Source organism: Pteropus alecto, unplaced genomic scaffold (assembly GCF_000325575.1).
Source record: "Pteropus alecto unplaced genomic scaffold, ASM32557v1 scaffold20, whole genome shotgun sequence".
In the NCBI taxonomy this organism is placed as follows: Eukaryota; Metazoa; Chordata; class Mammalia; order Chiroptera; family Pteropodidae; genus Pteropus; species Pteropus alecto.
The window spans coordinates 39,400,014-39,418,074 of NW_006436298.1; the positions used below are offsets into that span (position 1 = coordinate 39,400,014).

At 33.4% G+C, this 18,061-nt stretch overlaps 1 protein-coding gene across 1 annotated transcript in view; it reads left to right on the top strand.

The window, feature by feature from the left end:
* The window catches only part of AP3S1 (adaptor related protein complex 3 subunit sigma 1), a 57,986-nt gene that overhangs the window by 24,965 nt on the left and 14,960 nt on the right, over positions 1-18,061 (top strand). The window contains exon 4 of the mRNA XM_006913298.1: positions 11,658-11,729. Within this exon, the coding sequence (XP_006913360.1) occupies positions 11,658-11,729 (72 nt within the window). The remainder of the gene's footprint in view (positions 1-11,657; positions 11,730-18,061) is intronic.

The following is an 18,061-nucleotide window of genomic DNA, read 5'->3' on the forward strand; positions in this document are numbered from 1 at the left end:
AAATAACTTAAGGAGGCTATGGGACACTATTAAGACTCCAAATATTCGTCTGATTGGCATAATTGAAGAAATTCAAGATGTTGAATAGCTGTTTGAAGAAATAATGATGGAAAACTTCCCTAACCTGGTGAAAGAAATGGACATAAAACCCCGGGAAGCTCAGAGAATTCCAAAAATCAGGGAGCCAAAGAGGCCCACACCAAGACACATCATAATTAAAAAGCCAAAGGTTAAATACAAAGAAAGAATATTAAAAGCAGCAAGAGAAAAACAAATAATTACCTACAAGGTAACACCCACAAGACTGGCAGCTGATTTCTCAAAAGAAACTATGCAGGATAGAAGCACTTGACAAAAAATATTTGACAGGATGAAGATCCAGGATCTACAACCAAGAATAATTTATCCAGCAAAGCTATCATTAAGAGTTGAAGGACAGATAGAGAGCTTCCCAGACAAAAATAAGCTAAAGAAATTTATCACCACCAAGCTAGTATTACAGGAAATGTTGGAGAGACTTCTTTAAGAAGAAAAAACATGTATCAAAAACAGGAATAAAGAATGGTAACAACAACATTCCTACCAATAAGTACCTCAAATGGAAAAGAATTAAGTGCTCCAACTAAAAGATAGAGTGGATGAATGGAAAGGAAAACAAGACCCCTACATGTTCCCTATAAGAGACTCACTTCAGATTAAAAGACACAGACTAAAAGGAAGGGGATGGGAAAAGATATTGCTTTGATAGACCTAGAAGGTATTTAAGTCAGACAGAGAAAGATAAACACTATGTGATTTTACTTATATGTGGAATCTAAGGAATAAAAAGAACAAACTAATCAAAAACAGACTCACCAATATAGAGAATAATCTGGTGATGGCAAGAGGGAAGTAGGTTGGGAGAATGGGATGAAGGGTTAAAGAAGTATAAATTAGTAGCTGATGGATGTTCATGGGGGTGGGGAGCATAGCATAGGGAATGCAGTTAGCATTACTATGTTGGCTAGATGGAGGGTTGGGAGGAAGGGAGCAACTGAGATCATTTTATGAACTATATAGATGTCTAACCAATGTACTGTATACTTGAAATTAATTAAATAAATTAAAAACTAAAACAAATGTGAGTTTTCCCAGAGGCAAATCAGAAGTATTTTACATTTGTGTCCTGAGCTTTAAGTTGTCATCATTGATTATTATTTTGATGCTGTGGCCAATCTTAATGGTTACGAGAGCATAGTTGTTATATCTCAGAAGGGAGTTATATGGAGAGTTGCCAAAGGACAGATGTCCTTTATCATATTTGAAGTAAATTCTGTTATATGTTTGTGGAAAGCAGACATTGTGTTTTGCAATTTTTTTTAGCCATTACTATTCAAATGTTGATTCTTGATATTTCAAATTTGTCTCCCTATTATATAAAATATAGAAAAGAGAATTTCAGGAGAATTATGTTATCTTCCCATTGCTAATGTAGGCTAGAACTGTTTTTGCAAGATCATATTGAGTTATCACGTGTTGAACTATTCATGTCACAAAAAAAAGATAAGTTCTATAATTTATCTTACAGGGACTAATTCTGTCACTACTTTGAACATGTTCGAAGTTCTGTGGTTGCTGTCTTTCCCCTGTGATTATCGTAGATCATTTAATACTTAAGAAGGAGTGCTGAGCATGCATGACTCAGTCACTTGTAAAAACATTGGTTGAGTGAACAAAGGTGGAAAGGAGTAACTTATTGTTTCTACTTTTGTTTCATGAAACAGCTATTTAGAGCTTATTTAGAACTGATTGCTTGCTTTGTCCATCCTCTAGTTTTGAGAAAGGCAATTATAATATAAAAAGTAAACATGGAAAAGTATAAACTAAGAGTTTAGATCAAAACCTCTTGGTTGTGTATATACTTTAGAGAATGGATCAAGAAATTTTAATAAACCTCAACATGTGATTACTAAACATATGCCCAATTTTGGTATTTTGAACATTAGAAATGATACCATTTAAATGATCATGGAAGCATATATTTTTATGTAAAGATTTTGTGTAAATGCATATGTTATCCCAAATTTGACTTATATAAAATCTGAGAGAAGGCATTATTAGTAAATTTCTTATGTCACTAAATTGAAGAATCAGCTTCTGTTTTCTGTGTGTTTTTGTTTAATTCTTTGTAAGTTAGGGGGAAAAGGCAATCCTTTTTTGTTTTTGATGTGTACTATTTTAGTGTGATATTGACTACCATATAAATAAATTTCAGAGTTGATAGCTTTTCTTAGAGTCCTTTCTGCTGTAGCTTATCTTCATTGGGAATGTTAAAATATTTACAGAGTGAGAATAGAAGTTTATTAAATATTAATGTTTGTTGTTTGAGTTATTTATAAGCAGTCATATTGTCCTCAATTAATTTGTTATGCCAAGCTGATAATGGGGCATGAAAGTTCACTAGATAATTCTATTTTCTGTTGTTTTCTGCATCACATATAGCAATTACAGTAGTATCACTCTTGTTCAGTTGTAGTTAGGAAAAATTGACAACTAACAGCTAAACTTTTTTTAGGTGTAGAAAGATAAGTTTTGACCGTTGTATTAGAATAAATGTATAAATTAGAGCACCATGTATAGCATTTGTAATTACTATGGTACTGTGTATTAGACTAGCTTTTGTGAATTTGGTTATGGCTGCTGATGCTAATTTAATTTAGTGCGAGATTGAGCATATCATTTAATCTTTACAGATCTTGAGTTTTTTTCACCTGTCAAATGTGACTGTTTCAATATACAGACCTGTGAGGTTGTTAGAAAGATCAGTGAATTAAAGCAAGCTAGTAGTGGTTAAAACTCTTCTGGCTCTGCTTTGTCATGACTATATAACTTTGGGCAAGTTATTTAACCTCTTTGACTGTTATTTTCCTCATCTGCAAAATAGGGGTAATACTACTAATACCAACTCATAGAGTAGGTGCAGATTTCGAAAAAGATATTTTCTGTGAAGCTTGTGGCTAAATTACTGATATGTAGGAGTCCGTGTTTTTAGCTAACATTATCATTGTCATTAAAAGATATTTTCTGTGAAGCTTGTGGCTAAATTACTGACGTAGGAGTCAGTGTTTTTAGCTATCATTATCATTAAAGCATATATTTATAAGGAAGGCATATAAAGTATTATTTTATTAGTATATAAACTGAACTGATAAAGAAGTCCTTTTATATGTTTTTCATATAAAAGAATTTGTGAATCTTTTAATTCTGTGTGTATGATGGTCTAGGATGAACTCTACATGGTAATAGAGTTAATGTGATAAGAAATAGGCTTAATTGGGGAAACTTGTAAGCCAAGAATACTTAGGTGAGGAAAAATCTCCTATTCCCATCATCACATAGGAAATTATGCTGAGATAGGTATTACCTTAACATAGAATGGTGTGCCAGTGGAGGCTTTGCTCCATCCCACTCCACATCATTGTTCTACCTTATTATAAGGGTAGGCTTGAAAGCACCCTTGTCAGTGGGATGACATATACACTACTTAAGCTTTAGCTATGTAGGTTTAGGTGCCACCTGTTTTTGAGAATTGTCTGGGAAACTCAGCTGACTAGCACTTGAGAACTGTGAGAGGTTGCATTTTCTTTATTAAGAGGGAGGTTGGTGAATAAACCCCTGATCTGGAAAAATGAGTTCTAGTGCAGTGCCTCCTGCTGGAGAAAGAGGGAGTCCTGGCGCTGTTGGCTTATCTTCCAGGCAATCCAGAGCGAATGCCCAGGATCATTTTAGGAAAATTCTGCTTGCTATACTGTACTATATGACCAGAATAGTAAAACTTCTCGTTTTTAATAGGACTTTTTTCTTATATACATGTGGGAATCAAAAAAGTTTTTCTGTAAACAATTTAAAATACACACTGTTAGAGCGATTCAGCATTCCTAAGATTCTTTTCCTATATTACTTTCTTGTTGAAAAGTCTAAGTTCCAGTAATTGGAAATGTAAAGTTTACTTTTCAGTTATTTTTGTTGCTACTTCTTCATGATAAATCCTGGTGTCAAATTTGGTGATACTTACTATTCTAATTTACATGTTTTGTTGACATCTCAGCAGTCCTCTTGGGAGACATCATAGTGTCAAATTGGTATTTGGAGTCAGACAGTATGGATCTGAATATTGGCTCTGCCATCTCATAGTTATATACCTTTGAGCAAATTACATAGCGTTATCCATCCCCAATTTTCTTGTCTGTAGGTGTTGGTTCTCATACCTACCTTGCCAGCATTGTTGGAAGAATTAGAGCTAATGTATGTAAAGCCGTCAGCAGAGGGCCTACAATGTAGTAGACATTGTTATTTATTTTATAGTGGTAAAGGAAGTATTTTGGAACTCAGGTATTAAAAGTCAGAATTTTAGAGCTGGAAGGTACTTAAAATTAAATTTTTCCCCTTCAAAGTAGGTTCAAGAGAGAGAAAACAACTCATCTTATGGTGTTTTTATTTAAGGTGAATTCTTTATTTCCCAGCGTAGAATGGTAGGTTTTCAGGGAGGAATTGTTTCCTTCCTTCTGCTGACTTTGAGTTTCATTTGTTCTTCTTTTTCTAGTTCTTTAAGATAAAATGTTAGGTCGTTTATTTGAGATTTTTTTTTGTTTGTTTCTTGAGATAGGCCTGTAGTGATATAAACTTTCCTCTTGTTACTGTTTTTGCTGTATCCCGAAAGTTTTGATATGTCTTTTTATTCTCATTTGTTTCCTTGTGTCTCTCCATCTCTCTTTTTATTTCTTCTTTGACCCAGTCATTCTTTAGTAGCATGTTGTTTAATCTCCACATATCTGTATTTTTTCACAATTTCTGTTTGCAGTTAATCTCCAGTTTTAGAACACTGTGGTCAGAGAGTATGCTTGCTTTGATTTCAGTCTTAAATTTATTGAGGCTAATTTTGTGTCCCAACATATGGTTTATCCTTGAGAATGTTTTACGTACACTAGAGAAGAAAATATAAACCGGCGTATTGGGGTGAAAGGCTCTGTACATGTCAATTATGTCCATTTGGTATAATGTGTCTTTTAAGCTGATATTTCCTTATTGATTTTCTGTTTGGACAATCTAGCCATAGCTGTCTATGGAGTGTTTAGGTTCTCTACTATAATTGTGTTTTTGTCAGTTTCTCCTTTTAGTTTTGTTAGTAGTTGCTTTTCTCAGGGAGGAATTAGATCTAGAAGAGGAAAGTGCACTTTGAACTATGTTTTTCAGATTTTTTTCCTACCCTGTCTTCTAGATTCTCCAAATTTAACATCTTCTGTATAACCACAGGACAGTGATTAAAATCAGGAAATTAACATTGATACTGTTAATTTTGTCTGATCTTTAGACTTTATACAGAATTTGCCAGTTGTCCCATTAATATCATTTTTTTCATTCAGAGTTCAGTTCGGGTCACATATTTCATTTAGTTTTCGTGTCTCCCAAGTCTCCTTTACTCTGTAATAGTTATTCATTTTTGTCTTTTATTCATGTCTTTCATATCTTGATCTTTTGAAGAGTACTGGCCAGTTATTTTGTAGAATATTCCTCAGTTTGGATTTGTTTAATGTTTCTTAATGATTAAATTTGGTGTATGTATTTTGGGCAAAAATACTACAGAAGCGATGTTATGTCCTTTTCAGTGTATCAGGAGGTACATGATGTCATTTTTGTCCCATTACTTGTGATATTTATTCTAATTCCTTGGTTAGGGTGATGCCTGTCAGGTTTACTGTAAACTTCCATTTTCCCTTTATGCTTAAAAGTATTGTATGGGGAATATTTTTGAAACTATATAAATATCCTTTTTCTAAACATATTTTTGGTCATTAATTTTAACATCTATTGATGATTCTTGCCTGAAAGAATTATTATTGTGGTATATGCCAAATGGTGATTTTTCCATCCTGCCTTCTGTATTTATTAGTTGAAATTCTGAAAGGAAAAGCTAAGATTATTATTCATCTTATTTTGGTTTAAATCAGCGCTCAAAATATCAGTCGTATCATGTTCAATTATAGGTAGAATAGCTTTCAAGGCCATTTTTAAAATTAACTTTTGCTTGGAAGTTTAAAGATAGTTCTAACAATTTATGTCAATATGTTTTTTTAAAATGTTCTCATGAGTAGGTTTTGTTCAGAGAAAGAAATAATCACAGGCTACTTTCATTTTTAAATTAATATTTTATATATTAGCCTTACAAATTCAAAACCCAACTTCTTCCTTAAACTTCTAAATTTAACATACAAATCATATTAAGTCACTTTAATTGAGGGGCTACAATGTAATTAAATTTCCTGTAGTATAAGTAGTCTTTGTTTTCATTGTATTGTGTTAATGTGGTTGGTAGTATGGAAAGTAAAATTGCCCTTTATACTTTTCTGTATTTTCCAAATTCTTAAAATAACCACTTCTTACTACATTAAAAATGAAGTATTATTTTTTATTGTTATTGAAGGGATTATTTCCTAGTGAATAAGAATGTAGGTTCTGTAATAAAACTTTCTAGATTTTAAGTCAAGACTCTACTACCTATCTATTTTGGTAGTTAACTTTTTGCTTTGGATTACTCCTCTGCAAAAGTTGATAATAAAAGTACCTACCCATGGGATTATTGTGAAGGATTAAATAAAATAATGTATTTAAATCACTTGGAACAGTAGCAATGCCATAATAGTACATACTCAAAAAATGCTAGCTTTTTAAAAGAGAAATAAATCAAACAAAAAGAATTATTGATGTGATGATTTCTTTCAGAATCATTATGACATGAATAATAGAAGACAGCCTTTCTATCAACTCTTAATTTCTTCATATTGAAATTGAGAGTTTAATATCTGTAAAGTGCCTGTAGTAAATGCATAATAAATGTCTATTTTTACTAAGATTGTCATCATTGGCACATCAATGTGTCCAGGTCAGGTTTAGTGGAAATCCAGTCCCGGATCCATTTGTATGCCAAGTCAAGTGTTGTGTACATACCTTAAACACCATACTTTAAAGATTCTGAATATTACATGTAATGGTACATATTGGAATATGTAGTTAGGCTACACTCATAGTTCATCTTCAAAGGTAATTGATCTGATTTTAAGTTCAGTCTGTCTTCCCTAGCTTTATTGGTACATTTTTAGTGGTGTTTTCTTGGTTTGAGCTAAACCAGTACCTCTCTAGAAAAGAAAAGAATTTTTTTACAGATCTTTTGGCATTGTATCAGTATTCTTAAGTTTATTCCTCCTATTCTTGGGCTTAAGACTTTTCTTGTCTTATAGTATGTTGGTTTAACATTTATATACTTCATTAATATTATAGATTGGAAACAGTAGGGTCAATTCCTCTTGAAATTTAACAGAAGTCCCTAAACGTAGAAAGGAATTACTATTTTACCTACAAATTCTAAAGCTGGGGAAGGGAGGGGTGTCTGCCAAATAAGTGATATTGCTTAAGGATATTTTGTGGCATCTATTTTTATTGTACCCAGTACCCATTTTTATTTCTCTATATGTATATAGTATTATAGTACTAGCTAACATACGTTGAATACTATTTCTAGTGAGACAATGTTCTAAGCCCTTTATATTTATTCATTTAATCAATGAAACAACTCTATGGTATAGGTGCCATGATTATGCCCAAGTGAAGAAACTGAGGCTTAAAGTTAACTTGCCCCAGATTTCATAGTTAGAGGCTAAACTGGAATATTAATAGAGACATGATAAAGGTTGTGCTCCTTAAATACTCTTAATTGCTAAGTTGCTTCATAATAAATTCCTCTTATCCTTCATGACCCGGACATATAGATTTGTAATTAAAGATAAATGAAATACAAGAAAGTTCTATTGATAGAAGAGTATGTGGAAAGCAGATTCTGTTTACATGTCAATGGCATTTTTCTGAATCTTTTTTTATATTTATTTTTGGAAAACCAGGTAATTATTAAAATAAAAGAAAATTTAAAATACAATTCTCTTAGTAAATTAAAAGTAATTTTTCTCCCATTAGCCTTTGAATTCCTTGAGGCCAGAGAATAATGAGTAGCTGTTTAGTACATAATTATATTGAAATTACTTGAAACTCCATAATTTTTAAAATGAAACACAAGAGGGTGCTATTTACCATTCACTACCAGTTTCTTTTGAAATACAGCAGCTTTATTAATTTTTTGTTGTTGGTGGTGGTGATGGTCTGGCTGGAATCCCCAAAGCCTATTAATTTGTTTTTCTTAATTTCTTTAGTTTGTAGATAGTTTTGCGTTGGCCTTGTCTATGTAATAGATAAACAGTGTATCTACCTTGGGGCTTTAGATATCAAATTATATTAAATCATTTTTGCGCAAATCAGAAGAAAAGTAATGGAAAGTTTTTTTAAAGAGGGTCTTTGGTTTTTTTAAACCAAACTTAGCATTTGAATATTTGAATACATGATATTTTAGGAATTCTTTTCCTAAATTAAGAACATGTAGTTATAGTGACATTTTGCTACAGGGTATTTTAAAAAGTATTCACATTTTTCATAAGTGGTATCATTCTGGTTTAAATATTGACATTTTTTTTCTAAGTTAATAAGCAAATCACAAAGTTTTGATAGCCTCAGCATGTAGTTACCTTGCTTTTATATCAGCATTTATCAGCAGAATTATAACTCTTTATTTTAATTTTATAATCACATGTTTCGAACAGCAAGATGAACAATACCAGTTTCCATTAGATGTGTTTTTGGCACTTTGCTGAGCACTTTATCTCAGTCATTTAACTGACTCTTTAAGATAAACCAGAAAGGTAGGTAGTTTTATCACTTTTATAGTTCTGGTATTTGGAGGAGTTAAGTAATGCTCAGGCTCACATAGGTAGGTAGAAGCATAGCAGGAGTTTGAAGCCAGGTCTTTCTGGTTTCCTCACCACTGTACCATACTGCCTCTGTAGGCAGCTTTTTTTTTTTAAACCACTCCATAGTTCACCAGTGCCACACTTAATGCTACCAAGAATTTATTTTTTCTTTGCTCAACATAATCTGCACATTCAGCAGGTCCCACTGGTCTTTTATAAGTAAATGAAGGGAAACTATTTAAACAGCATTTTCACCAAGATAGTCACGTTCTTATGGTTAAAATAGGATTGCTTCAGTATATAATTATTCAAACCACTGGAACTGAGAAGAATAAGCATGGAAAAATAGACTCTAATAATTATTTTAAATTTAGGAGGACCACCTAACACCATACACAAAAATCAATTCCAAATAGATTCAGTCCAAACATGAAAAAGGAAACAATAAAGCTTTTGTGTTTTTGGGAGAATATCTTCTTGACCTTGTTGTAGTAAAGATTTCTTAAATTAGACATTAAAAAGGTTAACCATAAAGGAAAAAAACTGATAAATTGGGCTATATTGAAATTTAAAACTTCTGTTCTAAGAATACTATTAGGAGAGTGAAAAGGCAAGCCACAAAGTAGAAGATATCTGTAATATGTTATGAACCTATAACAGGACTGTATCTAGAATATGTCAAGTAAGTAAAAGACAAGCCAGTAGATAAATGAGCAGAATTCTTGAACAGACATCATAAAAAAGGATATCAGAAAGGCTGATACGTATGAAATGGTGCTCAATCTTATTAGCCATTAGGGAAATACAAATTAATATCATAATGACATATTACCACAAACCCATAAGAATGGTTAAAATTAAAAGATTGACAACATAAACTGCTGACAAGGGTGTGAAACTGTGGGAACTCTCATATATTGTTATTTGGAGTGTAAATTTTTGTAATTGCTTTGTAATCTATTTGGCACTGTCTGCAAAGCTGAATATATGCTGCTCAGTATACCTTGCATTAATATGCCACAATGTATTAAAATTTCTGGTGATCCAGAAATTTTATTCTAGGTATACATGTATAAGAATGTTCTTAGCAGTACTTATTGTAGTAACCCCATACTGGAAACAACCCAATTTCTGTCAACAGTAGAATGGATAAATACATTGTGGCATATTAATGCAAAGTATACTGTATAACAAGAATGAATGAGCTATTGTAGTATGTTATAACATAAATGAATCTCACAAAAATAATGATAAAGAAGCCAATCACAAAAGATTACTTACTCTTGGGCACTTTGCAGAGAAGTTTGCCTACCCCTGGACTAAGACAATGTTGATTTTAGTCATCTAGTTACATATCTACATTGTTTCACCTGTTTTATCCATCTTCATTGATGCTAAGTTGGAAGCTGGGGTTGTGAATCTGTTTCAATTGGCCTAAAGTCAGAGCAGTATAGCAAGAAGCCTGCTGTTTAGATTTTACTCTTTGTCTTATAGAGTCACCTATGAATAGGGTGACCATACATTTCATCTTGCTTGGAAGAGTCTTGGTTTACATCTGTTTTTCCAGGCTGTTATTATATTATGATAACATTACATCCTATTATTATAATAGTTAATAGTTGCTCTCTTTTGTTCTTAATACCCCCAGTTTGGATAATAAATTATATGGTCATTCTGTCTGTGAATGCTACCATTGAGAAGGATAGTAGTAATAGAAATAGGAATAGAATAGATATTGATAACTATGCAAGGTGGAATTTAAGAGATTAATTTTTGAGGTCCCCCAGACCATCTGAATGATTTGCTAGGATTCATAGGACTCAGATACTCATGGTGAGGGTTTATTACAGTGAAAGGATATAGAGTAAATTCATCAAAGGCACATGGGGGAAGTCTGGAGGAAACCAGGTGTCAGCTCCTAGATGTTCATTCCCACTAGAGTTACACAAGACCCCCAAAATGATATATGATGACATGTGCAAAGTGTTCACAACCAAGGAAGTTCACCCTATCCTGAGTGTCCAGGATTTTTATTGAGGGTCACTCACATAGGCATGTAGAACCTGCATGACTGACTTGGTTACTTAAGTTCCAGAACCTCAGAGAAGAAGAGCTGGTCACCATAAATGACATTGGTAGCGTAAACTGTCTCCTCAGACTGGTCCAGTGTGGCCCAAGGCCACGGGCATATAAAACACTCTTATCAGACAGAACTTTCCAAGGGCTCAGTCCAGGAGCTAGCCAGGGGCTAGTCTGAAAACAAGCCATTTTAGGGAATGTGTAGTAGGGTTTGAGCAACCCAGTCCTGCTCGCTCACACAAGGTCATACAGGATATTCAGGCTAGAGTTTGAACATAAGTAAGTCTGATTCCACAGTCTGTATTCTTTCTGTAAGTAATTTTTAGTGATCTTTTATACTGATTTGCTAATTAGAAATTACTGGATATATTAGATGTGGTAGAGACTTGGACTTTGCCCATCTATCTTGATAAATACTTCTAATAAGCTTTCTTCTTTTTTTTTTTCTCACATGAGGATAGAGAGCTTGATTTGAGTATTTTTCAGTGCTTTTGTAAGTAATGGTGCCAAGAATTTCTAGTTCTTATTTTTAGCAAAGTTTATTTTGCTTTGTATTGATAAGTACTTTACATGAAGAATTGTCTGTAATTACTCCTTTTGCACTTAATACAGTTTTTAATTTAAAAAAGAAATGTGATAATAGACTTAGAAAAGTTTAGTTCATAATTAAGAATTGTTTGCCTTATAGATAATAGATTTGAATGAACTTATACAGTTCTCAAAAGCTTTTAACCTTTTTCTCTTTTTTAGGTATTTGTGGAAACATTAGACAAGTGTTTTGAAAATGTCTGTGAACTGGATTTAATTTTCCATGTAGACAAGGTAATCTTTCTGTATTATCAAATCTTTTAAACTTTTTATCTAAGAAAAATGTTAATTTGTATTTGTCAAAGTAAAAACAGATTTGGTGAATAATACTATTTCTATTTATTTATTTATTATTCAGTTCATAAATTATGTTTACTATGAGCCAGATACTGTGTTTAGTGACGCTTCAGACCCTGTCCTAAAGGTATTCACATCTAGAGGAAGAAACAGTGGCATTGACAAGTAACAGTATGTTCAGAGTGTTAATGGGAACACAGCTGAACCACCCACCTCTGCCAAGGAGTGTGTAAATGGAATAAATTACATTTAAACTGGAATTTTAAGGATTAGTAGATATTTCACAGACAGAAAAGGAGAGGATGGCCCTGTAGGCAGAGATATAAAATACAGGCTTCTTGTGAGGGGATAGTTTTATTGATTAAGAGACCTAATTTTGAAGTGCCTTAGATGACGTGGATTTTAGACTTCGTTCTGAAGCAGTTAATTTTTTTAAAGAAGCTTTTGTTGGCATTATTGTTGCTTTGTGCATTTTTGGGGCAAAACTGTTTTTTTCTGCTCTTTGGAGTTTGGGTTGGTAGGTGGGAGATTAAAGACAGGGAAATTGATTAGGAGTCTGTTGGTGGTAGTCCAGAAAGAAATGAACTAAGGCAGTATATTAGGGATGAAAGAAAATAGAATTGACAGGCCCCGATAGCCTATTGAAAGGAGGAGGTGAGAGGAAGGATGACTGAGTTTTCTGTCCAATATTACTGAGTATTGATGATACGGAATTTAGAAGGAAGAGATTCTACTTTTACTGTATACAGATTTTTTTCTGTATTATATAATGTAACAGATTGTTTTGAATGATTAAGTCATTGAATAACATAGTCTGAAAATAAGTTGTCAAAAATTGTTGCAAAAAATGTGATTTTTAGAAATCAACTTTTTTGAGGTATAATTTACATGCATTTAAAGCTGAGCACTTTTAAGCATACAGTAAACTAAGTTTTGGCAGATGTATATAGTTCTGTAACCATTACCACAGTCAAGCTTAGCACAAGGAATGCATTTTATTATCGTGAACATCAAAAGGATAAATTTATCATTAGGCAATCCTTTTGATCATATTTCTCATTTACTGAGTGATTTGATTTCATGTATTAATTCATCTTGGATAGATTAAACTTGGTATTTTTAAGAGTCTATTTTTAGTTTTCTGCTGTTTTTCTCTATCTTACTTTTTTTCACTTACAAATACATTATTTTTAGGAATTAACGTTCACAGTATTCAAAATTATGTTTCGGTGCATGATTAAAATATTTTTAAAAGCTCTATTTTTTAAATGACTGCTCAAAAATCATTACCTTATATAAAAATGTAGCAATTTAAAAGATACGTGAAGATTCTATTATAAAATGTTGCTGTAAGAGTAAAGTTCTAGAGGATAAAACTTTTCCTTAATAGGAAAATTAAGCTCTACTCATATTCAACTTCCATACATGATATACAGTATTTTTAAAACTTCTATTTTATATTAATATACAATAGAAAGTTAGAAAATATAGAAAAGAGGAACATAAATAGACGCCATCTCGATTTCAGAGATTGCCTGGTGTTAAATGATAAACTGAAGTGTATTAAAACTTTTAAGAGTTTATTTGAGCACACATTGATTAAAATCGGGCAGTGCCAAACCAGAAGTGGTTAGGAGCACTCTATTGACAGGAGCCCGGGGAAAGACTTTTACAGAGAAGAGGCAGAAGCAAAGCAAGGAAATTATCTGATTGGCTATAGCTTAAGCAGTTGTATTATTTGGGAAAGTGGAGTTGGCTGTTTATGATTGGTTGTCCTTAGGTTTTGATTTCTTAATCATAGGCATTTACAGGCTTAGGTTTTGGTTTGCTTATATAGGCTGCCGAGGTCTGATAGCCTCCTTGTTTAGTTAACCTAACGGTAGCACTAACGCTTTGCAGTATGTATATTTCTAGATATAAGTACAGAAATAATGTCTTTTTAAAAAACAAAAATGAGATCATACAGTATGTAGTGAGTATATCCTGTTCATTTCACACAATAGTGTGTCACTATTTTAGAACCTGCCAAAATTAGCTATGTCTTTTCTTTCTGGACTAAGCTCTTGTTTTAATGTTTTTCAGTGCAATAGGACTAACAGCTTTAGTATTCCAAGATTCTGAGACCAGTCAGATAGACATTTCCTGTCCCTGCATTTTCTATCTAAAACAATGTTAGCCTTGTTTTCAGCCCATCAGTGATAATAGAATTATTTTCAACCTTTCAAGCAGCCCTGGACCTTCCAATAGTCAGGGATCTTCTATGGCTCAGCTCATATTTTTTTAGGGGCAGATATATAGAGTTTTGCACACAACTCTCAGCCTGCTTTTAGATCACAACTGGGTAGATGAAAGGAGGAAGTTGTGAAGAATATCCCTGTTGTTATCAGTCAGGATGACCTAGTTTATGCTGTAGCAACAAATATATTTCTAATTCATGCAGTATGTTTATTATGTTCCACATGTTGTTACTCTGGGATCCATGGTGACAAAGCTGCCACCATCTGGAACATCATCAGTTCCTATGTTAGAGAGAAAAGTTTTCATGAGTAAATTTATCTGCTTTTCAGGTTTTCACAGGTGATAGTTTTACCAAGTGTTTTTCCACTACAAACATGAATCACTAACTTCCTAGCCTCTAGTATATATTTCCATGTGGCCTGCTGCCCAACCCCTAAAGTGTCTTTTCCTTAACTGTGATTGTTACCAGTTTTTTTGTTACAGATCTTTACTGATTTCTGTATCAGTCACATAGACTAATATTGTAGTTATCCTGAAGCAGTGGGATAGCCCACCCTACCCAAAATTAGTTTGAAAGTAGAGACTAAAGATCTAAAAACATGTATCACTCACATAATAAGGTTTTCTGGGGAGAGCAAGGAACAACAGCTGGCTTGGGGTTTTATGCAGTTAGCGGGTAGGCCTGGAATGAGGGTTTCCACATGTGAGCCAGGTCTTACATGGTTTGAACTTTCCTCAGTGCAAAGGAAGGAGCACCTGGACTATATCAGCTTGCCCAGATGTGGGACAGAAGAGGAAGGGGAAGAGATGAGCCTTGAAAACTATCTACAGTCAGATATCAAAAATGGAGTCAGACTCTTTATTATAGCTAAGTTCTGCTTTGGTAATGACCCATAAAATACTAGTAACTTGGTTTATTTCTTTTTTACACTACATATCCATTGTGGGTTTGCTGGAAAGGTCTGTTTATTTGCTCATTTAGGTTACCTGCCCATTTCCTGAACACTGTGGCATTACTTGGGCAGCCCCAGGTTGTTGCTAATCCTGCATGCAACACAGCATCAAATCCCAGGGCAAAGATAAGATAGCTGAAGATTCTATGAAGAGTTTGGTTTGAAGGATGTATGTCTTTGACATTGACAGGTGTGAATGTGCTCTGTCCACCCCTTCCTACATTCCCTCCTGGCATTCCCTAAATTATCAAGATAAGGGAAATCTGATTGGAGACCTAAGTGTCTTTCCTACTCGTAAGAGCAGAATTGTTTCCTCTAGCCCTGTCCCTCTTGAGGAGTTTGACAGCCTATCCCTAAACCAGTCTATAGAATGAGAGGCTCCTTTTCCTTTCACCAACTGAAAAAGTCTAGCCATTAAGAACATTTCAGCAGACCTAAGTACCAGTGAGCTAACAAAGAGAATGCCATATCAACAAGAGACATGATGAACAGTTTGAACAATCAGAACATATGTTCCATGAAAGAGAACTATTAGAGGAGATAGATGAACACCTGAAATTTAAAAATTATTAAAAAGCAGGTAAGGAAATACAATTTGGAAAAGTCTTCTTGGGCCTTAAAAACATGTTTTTCAAAATATAGAGTTTAAAAGAAGAGGATGGTAGAATATAGTCCAGGAAATAATCTCAAAGCCCAGGACTGAAAAATTAAGAGAAAAAACATGAAGGAAAAGATAAGAGACTTTGAAGGGTACATATAACATGTATTATAAAAGTATATTGATTATCGTATTCAGTTGGGGTAAAGGAGAATAAGGGATAATTAGAGCAATTTAGTAGGAAAACAAGGCATCTCAGTGGTAGGAAGACCTGATATTTGTTTTACTAATAGTGATAAAGTCATGTGTTTGAAAGAGCAAAGAGAGAATAGTAATCATGAATGAAAATTATAAACAGAATCTCTGATTTAAAAGAAGAGGAAATGTAAATAAAATTTGATCATATCAACCAGCATGGGGTGGGAGGAAGAAAGTAACAGTTTAAAATAGATATATTATTTAAAACACTAAGTGTGAATTGACTGAAATAATCATTAAAAGACAGAGACGATGGGTTTAAAAGACACAGTTTATATAGAAAAGGCACAGTAAATTCTGAAGTATTTTCCTTTACCAGTTTTCATAACAATTTGATTTCCTAATACCTACCAAAAATGATCATTGAATTTTTTTACTATTCTTGTAACTTGAATTTTAACATAATCAATTTGTTTTAAGCCACTGCTAATATTATTTTTGATCCTCAAATTGCCCCATCTTTGGCCAATGGGAACTCCTTCAGGTTGTCTTCTGAGTCCTTTTGACATTACCCCTTGCTCATGGACTTTGATAGCTGCTTTGTGTTTTGGCACAATAGCTGTTTCAGACTCATTTTGTCCATTTCCTGCTCAAGACACGTTATCAGCCGTACCTTTTTGGAGCCCAGATTCTTTTTAGTGGGAAATGGTATATAGAAACCACAGTCTGGAAGTACTTATAATTATGAGGCTGGTCATTGTTTCTAGGCCTTTTCTATGGACAGCATCACATATTTTCTGTTCCACCCTTGAGTTAGCTATTTCTCCAAGCAACCCTTGTTCCTTTAATGGACAATGCTGTTTAGAAATGACAGTCCCTGCACCATATATGCTCATTGCCAAAGGGGTAATGTTACTCCTGGTTCTTTGTGAACCAACCTGGGATTTAGTTTTTAATACTTCAGAGTCTAATGTAACACTATAGAAATTATTCTAGCTTTCTCCTTCATATTTGCAATTTGCTTCTCTAACCCTTGAGAGGTGATTTTGATTATTCTCATTTCTGTTATTCTCATTGTTCTTGATGCATTTACTCGTTTGCTCAATCCTTCCTTTCTATACCAAATTCCTGGCTGGGCCATTCAAAAGCTAATCCCCAGACATACTATTTGCCACCCTTTCCTGCCAGGACTCGTCAAAAGTTTGGCCCCAGATACATCAGCCTCTAGCCCATCTACTCAGCAAGTTGTCAAGTTATTCTGATAAAAATTGAAATGAGTAAAGTATTTTTTTTTAAGTATATGATTTGAAAAAAATTTAATGGAATTTAGAGAAGAGGAAAAAATGTCAAAATTAAATTTTTCAGTGGATGGTTTTAAAAGTAGATTAGATATAGCTGAGTGGAAAGATAGGACACATTATCCATAAAGAAGCATAAAAAATAAGAAAGATTGAAAATATGAAAGAGAGTTTACAGATCAGGGAGGAGAGAGTGAGAAAGTCTAATGAACATTTATTCTTAGTTTCCAGAAGAAGAGAAAGAATGAGGCATATTCAATATCTAAGTATCTAAATGGCTGAGAATTTTTCAGAATTGATATAAGATACACATCCACAGATAAAAGAATCACAAGCAGAATAAATAAAAAGAAATCTACATCTAGACTAATGATAGTAATATTGAATAGTAGAAAAAGAGGTCTTAAAATCATCCAGAAATAGAAGACACATTACCTTCACAGGAGCAATGGTTAGTTTGGAAACTGATTTCTCAACAGTAACTGTGGAAGTTAGAAGACATTGTGTTGAAATAAAATAATTGCCAAACTGTAATTCTAAAATCAATAATATCTTTCAAGAATATGGGTGAAATAAAGGCATTATCAGAGAAACAATGAGAGAATTTGCCACCAGCAAGCCTTCACTAAAGAAAATTCTAATGAGGGTGCTTAAACCTGAGATATAAGAAGGAACACGGTGAAGAAGAGCAAAGAAAGTAGTAAACTTGTGGGTAAAGGTAAAAGAACATTAACTGTTAAAGTACTCATGAGGTTAAAACAAAAACAAAATATTGTAGTGTTAAAATACAAGTCAATAGTAATACATAAGCCAGGAAGGATAAAAATAGAGTTGGGGTATTCTAAGGTCTTTTACTGAGCAGCTCTAACTTATTTATAAGGAGCTTTTAAAAATCATTTCTGTTTAATCAGCCCAGAATACAGAATAGAAAATAGAACAGCTTTCCAGCCTTTCAGTCAGACTTGAATGTTTTGAATTTTCAGA